This window comes from Pleurodeles waltl, chromosome 3_1 (assembly GCF_031143425.1).
Source record: "Pleurodeles waltl isolate 20211129_DDA chromosome 3_1, aPleWal1.hap1.20221129, whole genome shotgun sequence".
Lineage (NCBI taxonomy): Eukaryota > Metazoa > Chordata > Amphibia > Caudata > Salamandridae > Pleurodeles > Pleurodeles waltl.
The window spans coordinates 1698826089-1698840460 of NC_090440.1; the positions used below are offsets into that span (position 1 = coordinate 1698826089).

General features: G+C 46.8%; 1 protein-coding gene across 2 annotated transcripts in view; it reads right to left on the bottom strand.

Annotated features, from left to right (window-relative positions):
* Positions 1 to 14372, bottom strand: part of USP40 (ubiquitin specific peptidase 40) — a 570914-nt gene that overhangs the window by 25229 nt on the left and 531313 nt on the right. For both annotated transcript variants that reach the window (XM_069225530.1, XM_069225531.1), the window contains one exon: positions 5690 to 5784. In XM_069225530.1, the coding sequence (XP_069081631.1) occupies positions 5690 to 5784 (95 nt within the window). The remainder of the gene's footprint in view (positions 1 to 5689; positions 5785 to 14372) is intronic.

Here is a 14372-nt window from a genome sequence, read left to right on the forward strand (position 1 = left end):
TCACTGTTTAGGTGGAGGTGTTTTTGGAGTCTGGAATCTTCCCCTACTCCTTGGGAATTGACCTCCCCGATATCCCCTGAAACCTCCCCTTTGGAAGGAACCCTGATATGGTGTGGTTCTTGTTTGTTGGCTGGTGGTGTCTGTGGGTTGGCCACGAAACCCCCCTCTAAATGGAGTTTTTCTGAAAGAGCCTCTGCTCTGCGGGGAGTAGAGTGCGCCCATGGCCTTGGCCGTGTCTGTGTCCTTTTTAAGTTTTTCAATGGCTGTATCCACTTCAGAGCCAAAAAGTTGTTTCTCGTTGAAGGGCATATTAAGGACAGCCTGCTGGATTTCAGGTTTGAAGCCTGAAGTGCGTAGCCAAGCGTGTCTCCTTATGGTGACAGCAGTGTTGACTGTTCTTGCTGCAGTATCGGCTGCGTCTAGTGAAGAGCGGATTTGATTGTTTGAGATCGTTTGTCCCTCTTCCACTATTTGCTGCGCCCTTTTTTGGTATTCCTGGGGAAGATGGTCTACGAGAAGTTGCATCTCGTCCCAGTGTGCGCGGTCATATCTGGCCAGCAGCGCTTGTGAATTTGCGATGCGCCACTGGTTGGCTGCCTGTGATGCTACTCTTTTCCCTGCCGCATCAAATTTTCGGCTTTCTTTGTCCGGAGGTGGGGCGTCGCCAGATGTATGTGAATTTGCTCTCTTGCGAGCTGCCCCTACTACCACGGAGTCAGGTGGTAACTGCGAAGTAATAAACACTGGGTCTGTGGGTGGTGGTTTGTATTTCTTATCAACCCTTGGGGTGATGGCTCTTGATTTTACGGGCTCTTCAAAAATTTGTTTTGCGTGCCGTAACATCCCTGGTAGCATTGGGAGACATTGATATTGGCTGTGTGTAGCCGAGAGGGTGTTAAATAAAAAATCATCCTCTATAGGATCGGAATGCAGTTGGACATTGTGGAATTCTGCTGCCCTAGCCACCAGTTGCGAGTATGAGGTACTGTCCTCTGGCGGTGACGGCTTTGTGGGGTATGACTCGGGATCATTGTCCGGCACTGGGGTGTCATACAGGTCCCAAGCGTCTTGATCCTGATCGTCATGACTTATGTTAGTTTGCGCTGGTGAGTGCATTTGTGGCGGTGTTTGTGCCGGCGATGCCTGTGGTGGAGAGGGCGGAGGCGTGACTGTTTTAACCACTTTGGCTTGTGGTTGTGCGTCATCCTTTGGAAGTCCGATCCTTCTTTTCCTCATGATTGGGGGAAGGGTTGATATCTTCCCTGTGTCGTGCTGGATGTACAGTCTCTTTTGTGTGTAGTCCGATTCTACACTTTGGATCTCTTGTCCAAATCTGTGCATTTGGCCACTTCCTCTGAGTAGGATGAAGGTGTGGTATTTTTCGGCGCCGAGAGAGAATCTTTTTTCGGTTTCGGCACCGACAGAATTTTTGTTCCTTTCGGCATGGATTCTCGGTGCCGATGTTTTTCGGTGCCGGTATCTTGTTTTTGTCTCTCGGAGCCGCTTTCTCGGCTCCGAGGTTGCTCCATGGCGGTCCCTCGACCGGAGTCGGGTGTCTTCGCTATGGGCGTGCCCTTTTTCGGCGCCTTCGACGGGTCGCCTGTTTTATGGGTCGAGCCATGGCCTGTTGGCAGTGGCGTCCCCTGGGCTTTCGGTTTGTCGATGGATTTACTTTTCGACGTCTTACTCACAGTTTGTTGCTGTTGTTCGACGTCGGAGTCTCCGGATTCTGATTCCGGAACCGAGAATGTTTCCTCTTCCTCGTCGAAACGTTGTTTTGTCGACGTGGACGCCATTTGTTGACGCCTGGCTCTTCGGTCCCGGAGTGTTTTTCTGGACCGGAAGGCTCGACAGGCTTCACAGGTATCCTCCTTGTGCTCGGGGGACAAGCACAAGTTACAGACCAAGTGCTGATCTGTATAAGGATACTTACTGTGACATTTTGGGCAGAAACGAAACGGGGTCCGTTCCATCGGCTTCGATGTCGCACGCAGTCGGGCCGACCAGGCCCCGATGGGGGATCGAAACTACCCCAAAGTCTTCCGATGATCGGTGTCGATGTACCTAACTATCCCGATACCGAACGGAACAATACCGACGCTTTCTTACGAGATTCTGACTAACTTTCCGAACCGAAACACGGAGCGAAAAGGAATACGTCCGAACCCGACAGCGGAAAAAAACAATCTAAGATGGAGTCGACGCCCATGCGCAATGGAGCCGAGGAGGGAGGAGTCCTTCGGTCCCGTGACCAAAAAGACTTCTTCGAAGAAAAACAACTTGTAATACTCCGAGCCCAACACCAGGCAGCGGACTGTGCCAAACATGTGTATCTGCAGCAACATATGCCATCGAACCATAAAGTTCCATACACAACACACCCATCTCTCCTCGGCTCCGGGTCTGCCAGAGTGTAGCAAGCCGCACCCATTTCGTTCCCGTGGGTCACAGTGATTCTACTATAAGTCTGTCCAGCTTCTAAATGTCTGTTTGGGTACAACGTGCCCTGGAAAAAACATGAACAGCGTGGCAATACGATTATCTTGACCAAGGCTATCTTACTCAAGGAGAGTGATTCGATCCTTGGGGACCCACCAACACCCTCCCATATTTATTTGGTGGGACGACTCAAGATCCCTCGTCACTTAGATGCTGAGGTACCAAACGTTTTTAGTCACCCACTGGAGATCCACCCTCGGGATCTCACCCAGCTGACGCAAATTCACCAGTGCGTCCTCCGTGTAAAGAGAAACCACATGCGTGGTGGAACCCACTGTCACTCCACAGCCATGCAATACAGATCTTAACCTACAAGCTAGGGGTTTTGCTGCCAGAGCAAAAAGCAATAGCGAGAGTGGCCAGCTCTGCTTAGCCCCCCCTATATAATAAGAATTACTCTGACACCGTTCCTCTAATGTGCAAGCTCGCTAATGGGCTGTTATACAAAAAATGCCCCCACAGGAGATAGGATTCTTCGAACCCAATGGTCCTCAGCACCTGCCACAGATTCTCCCAAGCCCCTTAATCAAATGCCTCCTCTACGTTCAATGGAGCCACAGCCAGTAGTGGAGCATTTAAGACCAACAAGAGACAACGTAAACTGAATAATGCGTTTCGATTGGGGATAAAGCAGCACCGGTCCTCCTGCACCAGTGACGGCAGCTGGTCTAACAGCCTGGCCACTAGGACCGTAAATGAGGATCTTCACATCAACGTTCAACATTGAGAGTGGGCAATGTGATTCCACCTCCATTACATCCTTATCAGGCTTGGGCAGCATCATTATAAGCGCTTCTCTCATTGACTCTGGTAACTCGCCTCGGACAACAGCTTCACTATAAACAGCTAAAATCAGTCCGCAAATTCCCCTACCCTGGACTTGAATAGCTTGACCAGCAGTCGTCTCCTCCTGGTCCTGGCCAGTGTTCAGGGCTTTAACTGCCACCATAACCTCAGCCTTATCTATAGGGGCATCTAAGGCCCCTACAGTTCTCCTCCGTAAGGCGGGACAGTGGGAGAGCAGAGAGATACTCCACCACATCCCCCCTAAGGCCTGATGTCAGGGTTGCATATACCACCCTGAAGTGTTCCACAAACACTTCTGCGATGGCTTGGTGACTGTACACCTGTGTTCCACAAGCATATCTCATCCCAGCAATTGGATTCCTAGAAGCCTCATTCTTAAGGAGAGTGGCTTGCATCCTGCCCACCTTACCCCTCCACGCTTCGCACCTCTGCCTATGTGCAACCCGGAAAAATATGTCCGGAAACAGAAGAGCCCTTAAGTAACCCTAAAAGGAAGTTGGTCACTCTCTGTACTTACCCACCTATCAGAGGGGGTCAGGGATGTCATCTACCTGGCCTAACCAGTCAGATGCTTCCAGGGACCTCTGCACATCTTATTTCTAAGATGGCAGAATCAAGTGGCCACCCTGCAGAGCTCTGTGCACCTCCCTATGGGAGGAGCTGGATTGGGGGAGTGGATTGGGTGTGTAGTCTGCGCGCCAAAGCGGGAACCAGGGGTTCCTGAACTGGTGCAAACCGGATTATGCAAGGAGGGCACCAAATGTGCCCTTCAAAGCAGTTTGGTGGCACTCAGAGGCCACCTCAGCCCAGCCCTTACACACCTAATACACAGGGGTAGGTGGTCACACCTCTCCCTTGCAGGAAATCTGTTGTTCTGCCTCTCTGGCCTGAGCCTGGCTCACCAGCAGGAGAGTAGAAACGTGGCTGGGGTCAACAGCACCGTGGGCTGGCAACTGGGTCCCGTAAGGCTGCACAGGCAGAACTGGGGGATCCTCGAAGGAACACCCAGAATGCACAGTACCATGCAACTAACACTGTAATCAGTGTAGTTGCATGATTCCAACATATTTGATACCCAACATGCCGAGGTTCAGAGAAGCCATTATGTAGTTGGACCACTTGTGTTGACCAGTGTCCACTACATAACTTAAGATTGCTTCCACGCACTTACAGAGCCCAGTAATGAACCTCAGGTCTGTAGGGGCGCCTGCTCATGCAGGGGTATACTCACACTTAGAGACACACACCCTGCCCTTGAGCTGAAGGGCCTACCAGGGGGGTGACGTACAATGTCTAAGTGCAGTGACCAGGTTTGGTGGTGAAAGGGTGCATGTACCATTTCACACAGACTGCAATGGAAGGCCTACAGACACAGTTTGCACGGGCTCCCATGGGTGGGACAATACATGCTGCAGCCCATAGGGACCCCTTGTGTACCAATGACCTAGGTACCATATACTAGGGACTTACATAAGTGCACCAGTATGCCAACTGTGGGTGTAGAAGTTTTACCAGCAACCAAATTTAGAAGAGAGAGAGCACAGTCACTAGGGTCCTGGTTATTAGGATCCTAGTGAACTACAGTCTAAAAACACTGACATCAGGCAAAAAGTGGGGGCAACTATGCTAGAAAGATGGCAGTTTCCTACACTGGGTTTCCAAGATCGTCATTAGAATAGGTAAGAACGGTTATCCCTCCCAAGCATGGCTGGCTCCATCCTAGCTGTTCTCGACTGGATGAGTTTTCCATGAGAATCTGTGGTTGAGGCTAGAGTGTGATGCAGATGGTCAACACTGTAGCTGGAGAGGGATCAACACCAGGATAGTACTGTGCATGGCTGACATTGTGGTAAATGTTGACAGGATTATCATGGACGGACATATCATTGACGCAGTTGTTGGCAGCCATGAACTGATCAGCGAACCTACGTACATTAGTCTTCTCTGAAGGGTTTACACCCATACGTGAAGTCTGTTCCTTCGAGGCACGAACAGATTATGGTCTCAGAGGAAGATGTTCTAAAAGGTCCTGTGAGCTTGGACAAGCACTGAGCAGAAACAGACATGAATGAGTATGGGCAAATCTAGACTATATAGCATTCCAAGTAATTTGAACACAGAAAAGGGAAGACAATCTACTTAGCTGTTCTCAGCAGCCTTCACATTCCGTGGTCTTGTCCACTGTCTAGACTATGTCTAATGAGGTTTATGGTTTTGTTAAATTCACTGACCGTTACATGACAAGTATTTAAGGAATGCCTCATGAAGGTAGTGTAAATCTTCATGGACGGAATTCTCTTCCGCTAAATGGATGCATCTATGGCAGTTTCCACCCACTAGCACAGAATTTAAAACACTGACTGTGCACACCACAACCCCTTACCTCCTCTGTGCTGCTGCAGTGAGGGCTCTCAGCTTCTCCTTCCCGGCATCATCTTCAGCTGTGCTGAAGTCTGTTTTTTCTTCTAGTAGCAGATTCTGCAACAAATATCCCATGGGGATTAGCAAATTAGGAAAATTAGTACTAGAACAGTGGATAATGTGTGTAAAGAATTCATAAACAGGTTGAAAAAATACAGAAAAAGAAAGTAGGGACACAACAGAAAGGATCAGCCTTACGTCACATGGTAAGTCAATCACGGAGAACAGTCCTAAAGTCTGGTGACTGGGTGTGTGTGATTGTGTGTGTGTATATACACAGATATATATATTTATTTCACTTTAAAAAATACAGTTAAAGTTAAGGTGTGCCCATTGTCATTAGCCCTGCAACTTGAGTAAAAGCCATGCAAACCATAACTTGCACAACAAATGCAATGCTCTGTACGCCAACCCTTGATTTTACTGATGCAATTACAAATGTTGTCAAAGGTCTTACATATGAGATTCCATACCACATTACCATCAACACTATGAAGCAGTACCCCTGTGCACCGTTAGGTGGTGCTGATCGGCTCCATGCCCGTCATTGGCGTCGTATGCACCTGATGATGTTGTGGTTCCTATATAGGCACCGCCATGGCGTGCTGATGTCAGTTTCTTTTCATGATAGGAGGATGGGTGGGCCGGTAAGGAATCTGCAACTAGATATTGTCTCTACCAGATAAGGTGTTACCGAAGTTTAGGAACTTCTCTATCTGACACAGACTTCTAGTTGCAGATTCCTTACCTTGGAAAAGACACCCAAACAATACCATCCCCGGAGGTGGGTCTGCAACCCAAGTTCATAATAGAAAGTTCTGCAGGACCGAAAGGGCAAAGTGCTTGTCCCTAAAGACCCGACTGTCCAGGTAGTAGTGTTTGGTAAACATGTGCAGAGATGCCCATGTTGCCGTATGATGAATGTCAAGGACTGAAACTACGCTTGCTAACGCAGTGGTCGCAGCTTTAGCTTGGGTACAATGAACACGCAAAACCCCAGGGTGTTTCTTTTTGGCCAGTTCACAGCAAATCTTAATGCAGAGTACAACCCAGCTGGAGATGGTCTGCTTCTGCACTGCCTGACCTTTCTTTGTACCCACATAGCCTACAAAGAGTTGGTCATCCACCCAAAACTCTTTTGTACGATCAAATTACAATGCTCTTTTTGGGTCCAGGCGGTGGAGTCTCTCCTTTTCCTTAGAAAGATGTAGGGGTGCATAAAAAGTCGGCAAGGTGATGAATTGGCCTACATGAAAGAGCGTAACAACTTTTGGAAGAAAGAAGGCCCTAGTGCGAAGCACCACTTTTGGCAGGATAAATGTAAAGGTAGGGCAGCTTAAATGACGATGACTGTGGCTCACTCACCCTGTGGGCAGATGTAATGGCCACAAGGAAGGCTGTGAGAAGCCTGAGAGGACAAATGTGGAGAGGCTCGAAAGGAGTGCACATCAGAGATGCCAAAACCAAAATCAGATCCCATTGGGGCATAATGAATGGCAAAAGAGGAAAGATGGGTAAGACTTATGACGAGCCTATGTACAAATAGGGGAGAGGATGTAGCGCAGCGGTCAGAGACACTGCCTCTGGAGCTGGAGATCCGGGTTCGATACTCGGCGTCAGCGCAATGTCCTGTGATTCTGGGCAAATCACTTAATCTTCCCATGCCCACAGACAGCACCTTAAGAACCTCACAGGTGATAACTCGCACTATATAAAATGTGCAGTTCATTTTATTTCAATTAAACAAAGAAGGTTGATCAGGCAACCTAAAAAAAAGCAGAACTAGTAGGCAAATAACCTTTATGAGTGCCCATATCAGAGCCCTGCTGGGCTAGAGAAAGGATAAACAACAGGACCTCAGAGAAAGGGGGTCAATAGACTTGTCTGTGCACCATGACACAAATTTCTTCCAACAACAGGCGTGTACAGTTTTGGTGGAGGGACGCCTTGCTGCCAAGATTACGTTACAGACTTCGGGAGGAAGTTTAAAAGTTGTCGACTGTCGCAGCTCAATCTCCACGGAAGAAGGTGGAGAGTGGACAGGTTCGGGAGCAGAACCCTCCCCTGCTGGAGCGACAGAAGATCCTCCCAAAGGGGCCGAAGGGGCCATCTGATCAGAGGATTGATGGACATGCTCAGCAACTTGGGATACCAGACTTTCCATGCCCAGACCGGAGCTACAAGGATTTCTTGGGCCAGGTATTTTTTTACCTCGATTGCCGCCTTGGAAACTCCAACATGCAAAACTGCTGACGTTGCACGTTCTGTGCAGAGGTGAACAGATCTAACCAAGGCTCTCCCCACTGCCGAAAGAGACCTTGTGCCACCTCTGGATTCGTGATCTGCTAGGCGTTTTCTGCTGAGTTCGTCCACTCCAGTGTTAAGAGATCCCGCCAGATCCTGAACCAGCAGGGTTATGCCCTGCTGCTCCAGCCATGTCCAGAGGCGCACAGCCTCTTGACAAATGGCCTACGACCCCACCCGCGCCTGCTTGTTGCAGCACTACATGGCGGTGCTGTTGTCTGTGAACACCTGCACCATCTTGCCCTTGATAGAGGGAAGAAATGGTTTTAATGCTAGCAGGATCATACTGGGCTCCAACAGGTTGATGTGGACTCCGTATTCTGCCGGAGACCAGATGCCTCGAATCTCCACCTCTCCCAGATGGCCGCCCCATCCCAGGAGTGACGCATCTGTCACTATTGTCAGATCTGGTTTGGGAAAGGGCGAGGGACCTTTGACTACGCCCACTGGAACTTCAGGTGCCACTGCAGAACCTACATATGCCATCTGGCATGTATCCCCAGCTGGATACAGGAGGCCATGAGGCCAGCAGCCTCAGAGTCATTCTCACCAAAATCCAGGATAGAGGCTGAAACAGCGGTATCATAGTCTGAATACCCTGGACTCTCTGTTCAGGAGGGTAAGCCAGAAACTGCACTGTGTCCAGAAAAAGCTCCAATGAAAGGGATCATCTGAGAGGGAGTCCAGTGTGACTTTGGCACGTTTATAGTGAACTCCAGCGAATGCAGGAGGTCCACTGTAGTCTGGAGGTGGGAGATGACAGCCTGGGGCTAGACGGCCTTCAACAGCCAGTCGCTGAGATAGGGGATGACTGAAACTCCTGATCTCGACAGATGAGCTGCAACCACCACCATCACTTTGGTGAACACCCGAAGGGTTGGTAAGGCCAAAGGGGAGCACAGCGAGCTGAAAGTGCTCGTGTCCTACCATGAATCGCAAGTAACGTATGTGGGCAGGCAAAGGAAAATGTCACTTACCCAGTGTACATCTGTTCGTGGCATTAGTCGCTGCAGATTCACATGCTGTGCATAGTCCGCCGTCTGGTGTTGGGTCGGAGTGTTACAAGTTGTTTTTCTTCGAAGAAGTCTTTTCGAGTCACGAGACCGAGGGACTCCTCCTACTTTGGTTCCATTGCGCATGGGCGTCGACTCCATGTTAGATTGTTTTCCCCGCAGAGGGTGAGGTTGGAGTTGTGTATGTTAGTAATAGTGCCCATGCAATGGAATGACTAAGTATGTACAAAATGAATGTTAAAGTAATATATTTACAAATGTACAAATGTTGAAGATTACTTCCAAACGGCTACAGGCTCCCGGGGAGGCGGGTGGGCGCATGTGAATCTGCAGCGACTAATGCCACGAACAGATGTACACTGGGTAAATGACATTTTCCGTTCGGTGGCATGTGTAGCTGCAGATACACATGCTGTGCATAGACTAGTAAGCAGTTATCTCCCCAAAAGCGGTGGTTCAGCCTGTATGAGTTGAAGTTGTTTGAAACAATGTTCGTAGTACTGCTTGACATACTGTGGCTTGTTGTGCTGTTAACACATCTACACAGTAGTGTTTGGTAAATGTATGAGGCGTAGACCATGTAGCTGCCTTACATATTTCGGTCATTGGAATATTTCCTAGAAAGGCCATGGTAGCACCTTTCTTTCTAGTTGAGTGTGCCTTTGGTGTAATAGGCAGTTCTCTTTTTGCTTTAAGATAACAGGTTTGAATGCATTTAACTATCCATCTAGCAATGCCTTGTTTAGAAATTGGACTTCCTGTATGAGGTTTTTGGAAAGCAATAAATAATTGTTTTGTTTTTCGAATTAGTTTTGTTCTGTCAATGTAGTACATTAACGCTCTTTTGATGTCTAATGTATGTAGTGCTCTTTCAGCTACAGAATCTGGCTGTGGGAAGAACACTGGTAATTCTACTGTTTGATTCAAGTGGAACGGTGATATGACTTTTGGTAAAAATTTAGTCCCTCCATAGTGTCAGAATGCTGAGAACTGGAATTCCTACCTACACTATTAAGGTACTACTAGAGCACAGTAGTGTTAGCCATAATCTGCCCTTCAGGATCCCCAGGAAGACACTATCCCCCATACTTGAATATGGTACTAGCAAAGAGGGCTGTTGTTCTACTGAGAGTCCTTTCCCATGTAGGCAGGAAAGATGTCAAGTTTCAGCAGACAGCAACAGCATGCAGTGGTAATTCTTCTGGCTTAAACTCTCCCTCTTATGAATAGGGGGCAGAGGGATATTTTATAATAAAACAGCTGGTGTTGTGAGAAAACTGCCCTAATGTAAGAATAAGGAAAATGTCACTTACCCAGTGTACATCTGTTCGTGGCATTAGTCGCTGCAGATTCACATGCTGTGCATAGTCCGCCGTCTGGTGTTGGGTCGGAGTGTTACAAGTTGTTTTTCTTCGAAGAAGTCTTTCCGAGTCACGAGACCGAGGGACTCCTCCCACTTCGGTTCCATTGCGCATGGGCGTCGACTCCATCTTAGATTGTTTTCCCCGCAGAGGGTGAGGTAGGAGTTGTGTATGCTAATAATAGTGCCCATGCAATGGAATAAATACGTATGTACAAAATGAAGATTTAATGTAATATATTTACAAATGTACAAATGTTCAAGATCTACTTCTAAACGGCTACAGGCTCCCGGGGAGGCGGGTGGGCGCATGTGAATCTGCAGCGACTAATGCCACGAACAGATGTACACTGGGTAAATGACATTTTCCGTTCGGTGGCATGTGTAGCTGCAGATACACATACTGTGCATAGACTAGTAAGCAGTTATCTCCCCAAAAGCGGTGGTTCAGCCTGTATGAGTTGAAGTTGTTTGAAACAATGTTCGTAGTACTGCTTGACATACTGTGGCTTGTTGTGCTGTTAACACATCTACACAGTAGTGTTTGGTAAATGTATGAGGCGTAGACCATGTAGCTGCCTTACATATTTCGGTCATTGGAATATTTCCTAGAAAGGCCATGGTAGCACCTTTCTTTCTGGTTGAGTGTGCCTTTGGTGTAATAGGCAGTTCTCTTTTTGCTTTAAGATAACAGGTTTGAATGCATTTAACTATCCATCTAGCAATGCCTTGTTTAGAAATTGGACTTCCTGTATGAGGTTTTTGGAAAGCAATAAATAATTGTTTTGTTTTTCGAATTAGTTTTGTTCTGTCAATGTAGTACATTAACGCTCTTTTGATGTCTAATGTATGTAGTGCTCTTTCAGCTACAGAATCTGGCTGTGGGAAGAACACTGGTAATTCTACTGTTTGATTCAAGTGGAACGGTGATATGACTTTTGGTAAAAATTTAGGATTTGTCCGTAGAACTACTTTATGCTTGTGTATTTGAATAAATGGTTCTTGTATGGTAAATGCTTGAATCTCACTTACTCTTCTTAAAGATGTGATGGCAATTAAAAATGCAACTTTCCATGTTAAGTATTGCATTTCACAAGAGTGCATGGGCTCAAAAGGTGGACCCATGAGTCGTGTTAAGACAATGTTGAGGTTCCATGAAGGAACTGGTGGTGTTCTTGGTGGTATAATTCTCTTTAGGCCTTCCATAAACACTTTTATGACTGGTATCCTAAATAGTGAAGTTGAGTGCGTAATTTGCAGGTAAGCTGAAATTGCGGTAAGATGTATCTTAATGGAAGAAAAAGCTAGCTTTGACTTTTGCAAATGCAGTAAGTATTTTACGATATCTTTGGCAGATGCGTGTAAGGGTTGAATTTGATTATTATAGCAGTAATAAACAAATCTTTTCCACTTATTTGCATAGCAATGTCTAGTGGTAGGTTTCCTAGCTTGTTTTATGACCTCCATACATTCCTGTGTAAGGTCTAAGTGTCCGAACTCTAGGACTTCAGGAGCCAAATTGCTAGATTCAGCGATGCTGGATTTGGGTGCCTGATCTGTTGTTTGTGTTGCGTTAACAGATCTGGTCTGTTTGGTAGTTTGACATGAGGCACTACTGAGAGGTCTAGTATTGTTGTGTACCAAGGTTTTCTTGCCCATGTTGGCGCTATTAGTATGAGTCTGAGTTTGTTTTGACTCAACTTGTTTACCAGATATGGAAGGAGTGGGAGAGGGGGAAAAGCGTAAGCAAATATCCCTGACCAACTCATCCATAACGCATTGCCCTGAGACTGATCTTGTGGGTACCTGGATGCGAAGTTTCGGCATTTTGCGTTTTCCTTTGTTGCAAATAGATCTATTTGTGGTGTTCCCCAACTCTGGAAGTAAGTGTTCAGTATTTGGGGGTGAATCTCCCATTCGTGGATCTGTTGGTGATCCCGAGAGAGATTGTCTGCTAACTGATTCTGAATTCCTGGAATAAATTGTGCTATTAGGCGAATGTGGTTGTGAATCGTCCAATGCCATATTCTCTGTGCCAGGAGACACAACTGTGTTGAGTGTGTCCCTCCCTGTTTGTTTAGGTAATACATCGTTGTCATGTGGTCTGTTTCGACAAGAATGTGTTTGTGTCTTATTATGGATTGAAATGCTTTCAGCGCTAGAAATACTGCCAATAGTTCTAAGTGATTTATGTGAAACTGTATTTGCTGACTGTCCCATGGTCCTTGGATGCTGTGTTGATTGAGGTGTGCTCCCCACCCTATCATGGAGGCATCTGTTGTTATTACATATTGTGGCACTGGGTTTGGAAAGGCCGCCCTTGGTTTAAATTTATACTGCTCCACCATTGAAGCGAGGTGTATGTTTGGCGGTCTACCAACACCAGATCTAGAAGTTGACCCTGTGCCTGTGACCATTGTGATGCTAGGCACTGTTGTAAGGGCTGCATGTGCAACCTTGCGTTTGGGACAATGGCTATGCATGAGGACATCATGCCTAGAAGTTTCATCACCATTTTGACTTGTATTTTTTGTTTTGGATACATGGCCTGTATTACATTGTGAAATGTCTGAACCCTTTGTGGACTTGGAGTGGCAATCCCTTTTGCTGTGTTGATTGTCGCCCCTAAGTATTGCTGTGTTTGACACGGCAGAAGGTGTGACTTTGTGTAGTTGATTGAGAAACCTAGTTTGTGGAGGGTTTCTATGACATACTTTGTGTGTTGTGAACACCGTTCTAGCGTGTTGGTTTTGATTAACCAATCGTCTAGGTACGGGAACACATGTATTTGCTGCCCTCTGATATGTGCAGCTACGACTGCCAGGCATTTTGTAAAAACTCTTGGCGCAGTTGTTATTCCAAATGGCAACACCTTGAATTGGTAATGTACCCCTTGGAATACAAACCTTAAGTACTTTCTGTGTGAAGGATGTATCGGTATATGGAAATACGCATCCTTTAGGTCTAGTGCTGTCATGTAGTCTTGTTGTTTGAGCAGCGGGATTACGTCCTGTAATGTCACCATGTGAAAGTGATCTGATTTGATGTAGGTATTTAATGTTCTGAGATCTAATATAGGTCTCAGACTCTTGTCTTTTTTGGGTATGAGAAAGTACAGAGAGTAAACTCCTGTTCCTTTCTGTTGGTTTGGTACTAATTCTATTGCTTCTTTCTGTAGCAAAGCCTGAACTTCTAGTCCTAGAAGATCTATATGTTGTTTTGACATATTGTGTGTTTTCGGTGGGACGTTTGGCGGGAATTTGAGAAATTCTATGCAATAACCATGCTGGATAATTGCCAGTACCCAAGTGTCTGTTGTTATCTCCTCCCAATGTTTGTAAAATTGGCTTAGTCTCCCCCCCACAGGTGTTATGTGTTGGGGATGTGTGACTTGGAAGTCACTGCTTGTTTTGAGGGGTTTTGGGGCTTTGGAACTTCCCTCTATTCTTTTGGAATTGTCCCCCTCTATATTGCCCTGAAAACTTCCCCGCTGATATTGGCTTTGATAAGTGGGCCTTGCTTGTGAGGTTGTGGCCTCTGTAGGTTGACCTCGAAACCCTCCCCTAAATGGTGTTTTGTGAAATGTGCCTCTGCTCTGTGGGGAGTAGAGAGCGCCCATGGCTTTTGCCGTATCAGTATCTTTTTTGAGTTTCTCAATAGCAGTGTCGACTTCCGGCCCAAACAACTGCTGTTCATTAAAGGGCATATTCAGCACGGCTTGTTGTATTTCCGGCTTGAATCCTGACGTACGCAACCATGCGTGTCTCCTTATCGTTATTGCAGTATTTACTGTCCTTGCAGCCGTATCTGCTGCATCCATTGCTGACCTTATCTGATTATTGGAGATACTTTGTCCTTCTTCTACCACTTGTTGTGCCCTTTTCTGGAACTCTTTGGGTAAGTGTTCTATGAAATGCTGCATTTCGTCCCAATGAGCTCTATCGTATCTTGCCAAAAGTGCTTGTGAG